Here is a 12,351-nt window from a genome sequence, read left to right on the forward strand (position 1 = left end):
CCATGAAAAGATTATTTTTTAAGTAAAACATCTATCCTACTAATCAAAATCCGAGTAAAGAAAATGAATAATGCCTTTTTTGGATCTGAAGTCAACTGACTTCAGAGAATTTTGGATCAGCCCTATGTATGTGGAATTGCTGGCTGTCATTTTCCAATGCATTAAGTGCCATTTCCCCTAGGACAAAGCAGACTTAAACCCAGCAGATCTGGTTACTGGAGTAAGAGCCAATTTTTGGCCCAAATGATGATCTAGAATGTAGAATTGTAAAATCTTTAGTTATGTACAATATCTGCATCTATAGGCCAGACTCTGTGATGGTTTAACACCAAAGTGACCTCACTGACTTCAGTAGGCTACATACATTGTAAGTCAATGCAGTATTTGGTGTATGTCTACAAATTAAATAAAAAGATGACCAAGAATTTCCGTAAAAAGAATCGGAGGACAAATAGAAATGGATGGTCTTGGAAATTAGTATCTTTACTATATTCAAATTAGTTATGCCTGTTACAGCCTGTCCCACTTTGTTTCTAGACAGGCACCAGTCTATTTTAAAGGGACTCAAATTCTAGCCTATGTCCCACATGTTTCTGAGCTGAGTCACTACTTCTAGCGCTGGGTCTCTAGGGCACACTCTCAGACTCATACCTCTTGTCTGAGCCCTTCCTTGGGACATGGGACTCAGCAGTCCAGCCATCCCAGACCCTGGAGTCAGTGCCTCAGATCTCCCAACCCCCAGCTGTTTACTTCTGCTCTCTGAGAGTTCCACCAAGGCTGTGGGCACTCTGGCTTCTACATTAACCCCTTCAAGGCCAGTAAGGCAAGGAACAAAGGCTTAGCAAAATAATTTTAGTCACAATCACTTTCCTCTGAAAAAGTATTCAAGAGATACAGATCTTTGGAAATAATTTTTTAAAAAAGTCCTGAGATGCTCCCTTGCCTAGTTTGAGCTCATCTCTTCTGTGAGTCCATGGTCTGGTCAGCATTTCAGGTTAGGCAGAGTCTCTCCTGCCTCCTCTCTCTCTCCAACCTGTCTTTTTGCATGTGGCAATGGACAGATCCTTTGCCAGAAAAGCACTCCTTAAATACAGTCTCTCTTCCTTTTTGCCATGTGCTCTACTGTGATGCTTTTCCCTTTCCCCCTCCAGGATCCTGTGTAAAACATCCATTTTTCCATGGGAATGGACTGGTAGTTTAGAGACAATCAGAGTCGGTGGCACTAGATTGTTGTCTTTTTGAAGGATAATCTCTGAGAAGTCATCAAGATACCAGCACTGTTCCCTAGGCAGCGTAACTGACTAGAACACTTCATAACCTTGCTTTGGCAAGGCTGGACATGCGTTCAGCACATAGAACAAAGTAGATGTCCTAAACCAAAATGAAGCTTACAATACAAATGGAGTTCACAGTCTGACCCAGATATATCCCACTCTGTCACAATGCCCTTAAAGTCCCAATCAATAGTAAAGAGACCTGTGGTATTACTGCAATTTTGAATATATTGAAATCCCCTTTTATAGTGACAACCTTTCTCCTGGAATGGAACTGAGAATTTTAAGTTGTAATTACCCCACTCCTAAAAAATGAAAAACAAAAATAAAAAAGACAGCCCTGCATTTGTAAATTCATCGAAGTTACTGGAGAATAAACATGTGCCTAAGTGCTTTGCTGAATCAGAACCTAAGAGAAGAGAGAAAACACAAACCCCTTTGTCTTAGCTTGTTTCATCTATGTACTTTTGTTTTAAATATCCCAGGCAATGGGACTCCAAATTAATATTGGCTTCTTTAATTAATACGTGCTATCATAGGCTGTTTAAACTGGGATACGATACTAGTAATTCACACTGGGCTTCGTGGACAAAGCGAAGGGTCTGAAGAATTAGATGCTATACTTGTATTTTTGTACTTGTCTCAAAAGTTTGGTATTTAAAGGAAGGCTTTTAAAATGACTTGTTAATCTTTTTATTTAATGTGCTAGAATGAACATACACTCATGCTGAGGTTTTTCTTTTAAATATATATTTACAGTAATGACCGATGGGTCTGGGTGGGACTCAATAAGAGGAATCCAGATTCTCTAGGAACCTGGCAGTGGAGTGATAACAATCCGGTAAGTTACATTAATCTTTTTCCAGAAAATACATATTAACATTTGTTTGAATTTAGATTGGATTGAAAATATAATCAAGTTACTGATATTTTAGATTAATCTTGTTCTGTGGCACATGAAGAATATAGAAAAATACATATGTAAAACTTTGCACTTAGGAGACTTTCTCAGTTAAAAGTAATCTCATAAATAATAATCTGCTTTATACTGTATTGCTGTCAAAATATTTAAATATAATAAGGATCTAAATGCTGCTGGACAGAACAAGGTGTCTTTATATCCCAAGATGTACTTCAGCTTCTCAACCCCATATCCTCGGTTTGTATAGACTTCTCCAGAAAATGTCTATCTCACTTTCAAACTGGTTTATGTGTATAAAGTAGAGCTGTCAAGCAATTAAAAAAATTAATTGTTGTTAATCGTGTGATTAAAAAAATTAATCGCAGTTAATAGCACTGTTAATAATAGAATATCGTTTATTTAAATATTTTTTGATGTTTTCTACATTTTCAAATATATTGATTCAATCACAACACAGAATGCAAAGTGTACAGTGCTCACTTTATATTTATTTTTATTACAAATATTTGCACTGTAAAAAACAAAAGAAATCGTATTTTTCAGTTCTCCTAATACAAGTACTGTTGTGCAATCTCTTTATCATGAAAGTTGAACTTACAAATGTAGAATTATATACAGAAAAACTGCATTCAAAAATAAAACAATATCAAACTTTAGAGCCTACAAGTCCACTCAGTCCTATTTCTTGTTCGGCCAATTGCTCAGGCAAACAAGATTGTTTACATTTGCAGACGATAATGCTGCCCACATCTTATTCAAAATGTCACCTGAAAGTGAGAACAAATGTTGTCATGGCAATGTTCTAGATAGCATCGCAAGATATTTACATGCTAGATGTGCTAAAGATTCATATATTCCTTCATGCTTCAACCACCATTCCAGAAGACATGCATCCATGCTGATGATGGGTTCTGCTCGATAACAGTCCAAAGCAATACAGACCAATGCATGTTCATTTTCATCACCTGAGTCAGATGCCACTAGCAGAAAGTTGATTTTCTTTTTGGGTGGTTTGAGTTCTGTAGTTTTCATATCAGAGTGTTGCTTTTAAGACTTCTGAAAGCATGCTCCACACCTTGTCCCTCTCATATACTGGACAGCACTTCAGATTCTTAAACCTTAGGTTGCGTGCTGTAGCTGTCTTTAGAAATCTCACATTGGTACCTTCTTTGCGTTTTGTCAAATCTGCTGTGAAAGTGTTCTTAAAACTAACATTGCTGGGTCATCTTCCGAGACTGCTATAACATGAAATATATGCAGAAAGCAGGTAAAACAGAGCAGGAAACAAACAGTTCTTCCCCCCAGAAAGTACAGTCACAAATTTAAGTGACACGTTATTTTTTTAACAAGCATCTTCAGCATGGCAACATGTCCTCTGGAATGGTGGCCGAACAATGAAGGGGCATACGAATGTTTAGCACATCTGGCATATAAATACCTTGCAATGCTGGCTACAAAAGTGCCATGCGAACACCTGTTCTCACTTTCTGGTAACATTGTAAATAAGAAGTCAGCAGCATTATCTCCCATAAATATAAACAAACTTTGTTTGTCTTAGTGATTGGCTGAATAAGACATAGGACTGAGTGGACTTGTAGGCATTGTTTTGAGTGCAGTTATGTAACAAAAAAAATCTAATTTGTAAGTTGCACTTTCACGATAAAGAGATCATACTACAGTACTTGTATGAGGTGAATTGCAAAATACTATTTCTTATGTTTATCGTTTTTACAGTCCAAATATTTGTAATAAAGATAATATAAAGTGAGCAGTGTACACTTTGTATTCTGTGTTGTATTTGAAATTAATATATTTGAAAATGTAGATAAATGTCCAAAAATATTTAATAAATTTCAGTTGGTATTCTATCATTTAAGAATGTGATTAAAACTGATTAATCATGATTAATTTTTTTAATCATGTTTAATTTTTTTGAGTTAATCGTATGAGGTTAACTGTGATTAATCGGCACCCTAGTATAAAGTTAAGTACTGTATGTACACATGTCTTTGCAGAATCAGAGTCATAGATTGAAAGCTGTTTGGGGCAGTTATAGTCTTTTATGTGTTACAACAGTGCCCAGCACAAAGGGATCGAATCATGACCGGGGTCCCTAGACACTACTTCGATACAAATAATAATAAGTCACGATTCTGCCATCCCTCCCCTTTCTGTAGGAAACTACTGTTGTTATGTCACACGATTTCCAAAGAGATGTCTATGACATTAGAGACTGTGCTGCTTTAAAGGTATGTTTCAAGATTTTAATAATATGAATATATTCATATGAAATTTTTATTTACACTATATTTACTTTGTACTTTTAAGTTTTTGTACATTAAACTTAGACCGCTGCTGTAAATTTATAACTGTACACATTAGAAAGATGCTATTTTTCTTTTTGTTAATTCACAAACCTGCTAATTTTCACAAAAAACAGCAGCTTTACCTCCACTGCTGAGTGAATATTTACTAACAACATATAACAAGGACTTTCTTCACCAACACTTCTTTACTTCTATTAAAATACTACTGTAATAATATGTCACATACAGAGGAATTTAGCAAAATACTGTAATTATGGTCCTACAAGCCATTTATCCAGACTGGTGTGGTTCTCTTACATTCATAAATGCCTCATTACTATGTAACTGTAACCATATGGTATGACTGCTAAAACAGTACTTCTCAACCTTTTCCATACAATTACCTGGTTTCCTGTATTGGGATCATGCTGGGACGTTCCCTCTCATTTATCCAGAACCACCTCTCATTTAGTATTCACTGAAGGGGGTGGTGGTCACTACCCTCTTGCCCCTGAAACGCCCAAGAGCCATGGCCCTTAGACTGAGAACCTCTCATCTAAAATATTAGGCTAATAAATTTTTGGATGTTAGGAAGACTATCCCTAAACAAGTGTGAAGTGGGCGTCGTGGCTTTTGTAACCACTGTTTTCACAATTACAAGAGTCTGATCCTGTGTTATCAAACTAAAAGAACCAACGTTATCTTTATTGTAGAAACCAGGAGGTGGCATCGAGCTTTTTTTATTTTGATTATGCTAAGAAGAATCCTGTTTCTGGGCCAATTGAGAGGATTGTCCCTTCGGGGCAGATACGAGAATCCTTTAAGGGGCAGTGACTATTACTCCATGATAAACAGAGATGAAATTTGTGGATTACAAAAAAATAAACAAACACACAATGTTGTACTGAGCTGCAAGATGAGATTTCTGTGAATGGATACATTTTAAACTGATTGCTTCATAATTTCTAGTTGTTGAGAGACTATTTTTGAAGCTGTACCTATATTTTATCATTTTAAAAATTCAGTTAAAATTGCAAAGAGTTGGCAACAGGGTAGATGACTTCTATAATCAAGGATATCTAAGGTATCTTATAAACAGTTTTATTGCTTCAGACGTTTGTATCTAGTACACCAACACCGTTTCCCACCGCTACTTTTATGCAGACCACTCGAATGTCGGGGAGGTATTTTTGGAGACTTCATTTCCATGATGACAGACAATTGGATTTTTATTTAAAACCTTTCCTGTGTGATGCTAGACTTGAATGGGTTTGCCAGATAACAAAAGGTAAGCTGCATTTACATCCATTTATTCATCTATACCAGGGGTAGGCAACCTATGGCATGCGTGTTGAAGGCGGCACGCGAGCTGATTTTCAGTGGCACTCACGCTGCCTGGCTCCTGGCCACCGGTCCAGGGGGCTCTGCATTTTAATTTAATTTTAAATGAAGTTTCTTAAACATTTTAAAAACCTTATTTACTTTACATACAACAATAGTTAAGTTATATATTGTAGACTTATAGAAAGAGACCTAAAAACATTAAAATACATTACAGGCACGCAAAACCTTAAATTAGTGTGAATAAATGAAAACTCGGCACACCACTTCTGAAAGGTTGCCAGCCCCTGATCTAAACTCTCATCTGTTTTTTGTTTAAAATGTCTTTGATTACTTCTTTCACTTTGTCATCATTAACAGTAAACCCAGGATCTCTGACTTTAAAACATCTTAGAAGGCATTAAAATAATCTTGAGATCTAGAGTCCTTAGAATCTGAGAGCGAGACTTGAACTTTGTGTATTTTAAATAAATAAGAAGAGAGAGACTGTCACACTTGCAATGCTATTTATTATCAACTTGAAAGGGTGCTTAATATAGGAAGTGTAAGGTTGAAGTATGAGTAACAGCTGAGTTATATTCTCTAAAGTTGTGTGAAATTCACAGTTTTTGGTTGTTGGACTGTGACGAACTGGGAATGTTCTTAATGTTTGCTCTGAATACTGTGTGGTGCCTCAGTGTCCCCTATGCAGTTCTTAAGTATGATGATAGAATAAGGGTGTGTGATTGCTGCAGAGCAAGGGGCCAGTGCACCTAAATGCCTGACCCTCTGTCTCCTAGCAACCGATGGCCTGGGCCCCTCCTCTGCAAAGGTGCCAACTGAAGGTGTTGGAGACAAAGAGGTCAGGTGACCTCCTGGCCCGGGGAAAGGAACTGAGCAGAGGAGGAGGGACTGGAGGGGGTTGTTAGTCTGGAGCTAGCTGGGGATGAGAAGTGAAGTGCAGATGTGGGGATCTGGCTCACTGCCCCCCAGAATGGACCCGGCCGAGGGGTCTGGTTCGCTGTATCTGCAAGCTCTGTTTTAGACCCTGTTCCTGTCATCAAATAAACCTCTGTTTTACTGGTTGGCTGAAAGTCACGTCTGACTGAAAAGTGGGGGTGCAGCACCCTGTGGCTTCTCCAGGACCCCACTGGAGCGGGCTCGCTGTGGGAAGCGCACGGAGGGGCAGAGGATGCTGAATGCTGCAAGGAGAGACCCAGGAAGTGAAGATGTGTGAGCTTCTTGCCCTGGACAAGTCTGCTCCAAGGGAGAGGAGGCTCCCCAAAGTCCTGACTGGCTTGGTGGGGAGCAGTTCCAGAGCATCACCCGATGACTCTGTGACATGGATGTCTTTTTTTTTTCTAGTTGGGGAAAAGAAGGATATGAGCGCAATAAATTTGGCAACCAGTACTTTACCACATCCTCTAACCAACTGGCCATAACAGTACACGAGGCAAGGGCCTGAAATCCCTTGCATGTCTCATAGGCTCCTGTTCATAGAAACATAAACATACAAAACACTCACAAAAAACCTATTACTGGGGGAAGGACCTTGTATCAGTTCTCTAGGATCCAACCTTGCTTCTACCCCTTAAGTTCCCTTGGAGTGAGAAATGCACCACAGAGAATGTAGATACCTTAGTGTGGTGAGGAGGTACACATCATGGTATTCCAGCATTTATGTGCTTTATTTGAAAAGTATAAGCAATATTTATAAACAAAAGAAAATCCCCTGGACAGCTAATTCCTCCAGACATGAATTTGGCCTCTAATCATCTTGTAAAATTTATGACTTGGATCTCCAGAGTAGCAAAATACACACAAAAGGGTTTCTCTAGTGAGGGTGGAGAAAGGATGGCATGAGGGTTCTGCACAGATCCATTTGTTTTTGTGAGGAGTTAGGAGTTTTAGCATCTAGTAATCTTGGCTTCTAATTATTCTAGTTGGTCAGAAAAATAGCTTTTGGGGACTTAAAACTTTCCTTGACTTGTTGGAAATTTGCAGTAAAAATGCCAAATCTTAGTGCCTATGCGTGGGGAGAATTGGCATTATTATTAGTGTGAGCTTTAGTGCTTACACATCTCTAATAAGGAGAAAAAATAACTTGAAGTCTGATGCGTTCAAAGCTCCCGTTGACTTCAGTGGAAGTATGTGTATCAGGAATGCAAGATCAGTGATTGTTTCTTTCTCTCCTGAACAGGTAGTACCCCAAAGACACCAGAGTGGTATACACCAGGTAAACAGATTTAGTTTTTACATGTGTTTCAGTTACTTGTGTCTAGCGTTTCTCACTATATATCCTTTCTGGTGTTAGTGAAGATCATGCTGACACACAGAATGCCTGATTCAGAGATAGGCCAACACTCTCAGCTCTCACTGATTTCAATGGGAGATGTAAATACAGCTCCTCTCAGCATCAGGCCCAGATTATCCAGCCCTTTCCTTTTCTGAGTGTAATCATTTTCCAGGATTAATGCCATGTGTATGTGTGTGCTTTTCTTCCCCAGATGTAGATGGAATTCATGGACCGCCACTTGTTATTGATGGAGCTGAATTTTGGTTTGTGCCAGATAAAAACCTGAGCTACCAAGAAGCTGCTGTCTACTGTGCAAACAATGATAGTGACTTAGCATCTGTGGACTCTTATACAAAACTAAGGGCACTCCTAACCAAAATAGAAAAGGTAATGAAATACATTGTACATCAGGAATTGTCTTTGTTGCAAGTGTTTCCGATATACGAATGTTAATGTTTTTCTCTTAGTTTTTCACTGACATATAACCCATAATAGTTTTTTAAATGCCTGTAAAAGGAGAGGCTTAGTTGAAAGAGGAAATAATCAGTTTTGTTCTAATCTCCTTTAAATCTGCATTTAAATAATTAAATTTAAAACAACCTGTTAAAATAATCTTAATAACAGAACAGAAGCTCCAAACAGCAAGAAGATGTTGTGACAAGATTACCATAAACATTCCATTGTTTGTGGATTCAGCCAGAGGTGTAACACTGTGTAGTCATTTTGTATTATGTGTGTTCCAACATGGGGACATCACACCGTTATCTGCGTAAGAGGACTATATTAGAAACCAGTAATAGACAAATGTGATCAGTCCCTGTAGGGCAGAGCGTATGGTTTATGTAATCAGGAAATCAGCTGCTCTGTGGGAATCATTTAAAAAAAAAAAAGACTTCAGAGTGCCATATCTCAGTTACTGCCTTTTTTCAGTGTCATTGAGACATCACATCACTCTTTATGTATTGGAAGTGGGAAGTTAACAGGGTCCCCTCATGGAGTTTCCTTAGAATTGTTCCATTAGGATTAAGATGGTGTTTGCTCCCAGGAAGAAAAATTCATGAGTCCAGCCCTCCAATTTTGCCAATCCTACATGGTTTTGGAGGACACACAGGGTCATCCACAAGAAGGTTCTGTGACTTCACACCAACTTTGGGTACCTTGCAGCAGAGGCGATAGTGGGGAGGGTTAGGGGTGTCATGTCCCCGCCCCTCCATTTCTGCCTTCCATTTAGCACAGAGCGTTTCAAACTCTGGGTGCACCCCACAGTTTGAAAACTGTCATCCTGCCAGGAGCTGGCAGATCAGAAGCTGGTGGGAGTCGCCTGGCCCACTCAGGCGCCTGGCTCTCCACACTGGCCACCTCCACCAGGCAACCTCTGCCGCCTCTGCACAGCTGGGTGCCCCCCAGGCAGGGCAGGCAGCACAGCTTGAGGTGCACCCAAAGGAGCCTGGTGCCACTGGCAATGCCCCATGGAGCTGGCCCCTGTCTGCAGAGCCCAGCTGCCATGAGATGCTCTCTGAGGTGCTCGCTTACAATTAGTCTAGTGCTTCTGGCTCTGTCGCTGCTCTTCAGCCCAAAAGCGACACATGGGGTGGTCATGTGCCCCCCACTTTCAAGAGTTACGTGCCCCCCACACCTTTAAATTATACGTCATCTCTGGCTGACAGTGTGACTCCACTGGAGTTGTTAGGGATCCTGGAGCAAGTGCCCGGAACTCCTCTTTAAGATGTTTCCCATAGCAGAGGGGACTCTGTTTCTATATATAATTTGTTTCTCTGTGCATTGGTGGGAGAAGAGGCACAACAATCCGGCCTCCCTCATTTCCTCCCCCCCACCCCCAACGAAAGGCTTCCTCACAGCCTGGGTGAAAGGGCTATATTGCCACAGAGACAGTTGTTCTCTTTACTTTCTATGTGTAGGGATGGCTCTATGCTCAGAGGTGTCACATCACTGCATGTATCCTAAGGGTATGATCTGGCCCCTAAGAAAGTTTTTATTTTAGTACTGTACTTTCATTTCAATTACAACCATTTTATTCTTTATTTTAAATGTTCATTCATGCTCTTTGCAAACAAATATTACTTCACTGTGCTAGCACAGAGGTTCCCGTACTGGTCTGGGGGATTTTGATGGTCCAAAGAGCACTTTCTATTGGTCCACAGAGAGCTAGCTCTCACCCTTGTTTCCAGGTGAGAGAAACAATGTAGATGGAGGAACAGATTAAGGGCTGGATCCTGAGGCTCATTGCACTGCTTTATCCCACTCCTGTTCTCAGCAAAGGTGTCTTAAACCCACCCTTTATTCCTCCCCCCTTATTCCGCATTGAGAGCTACTTGACTAGGCCAGAGGATCCATCCCAAAATGAAGTATGTAAGGCAGTAAGATTATCTCTGTTCAAAAAGGTCAAGAAACTTATTGCACTGAAGACAGCTACAAATACACAAAATCTGTCCTTATATTATCTTTCTATCTAAGTAATTGCTGTAGTTGCCACAGAGATATTATATGATCTTGAATGGGAGAGTAGATCATACATGATTTTATGAAGAATAGGATGTACAAGATGTGAAGATGTCGTTAAGATCGCTATTAAGATGTGACCTGCCATGAAAAAAATTGGAGAACCCTTGTGTATTAGCACATGGGAACCCAACATTGAAACTAACTAACCCAATTTTATGATCCCAACTGAGTGAAATGTAAACATTCAAAATATAGTAAGCAGTGGGAAAATATACACTTCTACCCTGATAGAACGCTGTCCTTGGGAGCCAAAAAATCTTACCGCATTATAGGTGAAACCACGTTATATCGAACTTGCTTTGATCCGCCGGAGCGTGCAGCCCCGCCCCCCCCCAGAGCAATGCTTTACTGTGTTATATCCGAATTCATGTTATATCGGTGCAGTTATACTGGGGTAGAGGTGTATTTGAATGTAATATTGGTTTTAATAATAAAGAACTACTAGAAACAGATTTGAGATTTTAAAATGTCTGACCTGACAGTGCGCCTTTATGAACTAGAATTTGCAAATTCCCCGTGCATAGTCTATAGCCAAGACCAAGAAGTTAGTCACTTGAATTTTTGAATCATTTACAAAAACATTACTTGTAAGTTCCAATCCTGCTTCTGTTAAATCATTTACATCAAAAGGAATTTTGCCACACAGGTGGATGAAGACCAGTGGTCTATCTTGTGATATTGTATTATACATGGTGGTAAAATCTAGTTGTTTATATTTTTTATTTCTTTGTTTATATTGGCAGTTGTCAGGTGCAGAGCAGAAGTGGTGGCTGAAATACATGGATCGTGGAACTAGACATCATTCACTGTATGTACTGTATTTGCAGGCAACATTATTATAAACTTTTGTTGACATTTCTTGTATGGGGAAAAAAATTAGTGAAATAAGTGGTTTTTTTAAAATGACTATTGAATAATCCCAAATTGTTAACAAAGCTCACTTCTGACAGGTCAGCTACAAAAAGCATAAAATAATTATTTGAAAAACCTTGTTAACAAAACCACATTATCTGATGATTGTGACTCTTTCCTTTCTCTTGCTTTCCCCCTTTTTTATCTGCTTATGACCTGCACTTTTCCTTCAAATTTAAGGTGTAAGGTCTCTGGACTGGAGCACCGACTGAGTCTTCATTTCTTTTGGTGAGGAGTTTTAGGACACTGGGTATCTTGAGTATAATAAATAATCAACAGACTATATGTGTAGACTTAATACTTGAACTAAGGACGTAGCATCTAATTCAAGCAGGAATGTTTACACAGTGCTGTTCCCACTACAAAGGTTGGCAATATTTCTAACACCTGAATCAGTAATCATAACACTTAGCTCTTATATGAGGCTTCATGTCTTCAAAGTGCTTTTCAGACATTGTCCCCAAAGACTTCTGCACAGGCAGAAGTCTTTGAATGGCCAAGGACTTAATACATTAGTGGTATCATTAGCTTGAATCCTGATCCTAACAGTTAACACTTTCCGGTTCCTATTTCATTTGTTTTTATTTGTGATTTTAAGCCTGCCCATGTAGCCCATTAATTACTTGAGTTCTGAAACAGGATTGAAGGTTTTTACATTATTTTACTCTTTCGTTTAAGAAACCAACAAAACCAAAAACTTTCAGTTCTTCTTCGAGTGCTTGCTCATATGCATTCCAGTTAGGTGTGCGCGTGCACGTTCATCAGAGAAACTTTTACCCTAGCAACACTCGGTGGGCC

General features: G+C 39.3%; 1 protein-coding gene across 1 annotated transcript in view; it reads left to right on the plus strand.

Moving 5' to 3' along the window:
- LY75 (lymphocyte antigen 75) overlaps positions 1-12,351 on the plus strand; it is an 83,413-nt gene that overhangs the window by 26,119 nt on the left and 44,943 nt on the right. Inside the window, exons 14-19 of the mRNA XM_032782055.2 lie at positions 2,034-2,115; positions 4,374-4,445; positions 5,667-5,790; positions 8,023-8,058; positions 8,330-8,505; positions 11,385-11,449. Coding sequence (XP_032637946.1) covers positions 2,034-2,115; positions 4,374-4,445; positions 5,667-5,790; positions 8,023-8,058; positions 8,330-8,505; positions 11,385-11,449 — 555 coding nt within the window. The remainder of the gene's footprint in view (positions 1-2,033; positions 2,116-4,373; positions 4,446-5,666; positions 5,791-8,022; positions 8,059-8,329; positions 8,506-11,384; positions 11,450-12,351) is intronic.

The sequence above is a fragment of the Chelonoidis abingdonii genome, chromosome 10 (genome assembly GCF_003597395.2).
Source record: "Chelonoidis abingdonii isolate Lonesome George chromosome 10, CheloAbing_2.0, whole genome shotgun sequence".
NCBI classification, from domain to species: Eukaryota; Metazoa; Chordata; order Testudines; family Testudinidae; genus Chelonoidis; species Chelonoidis abingdonii.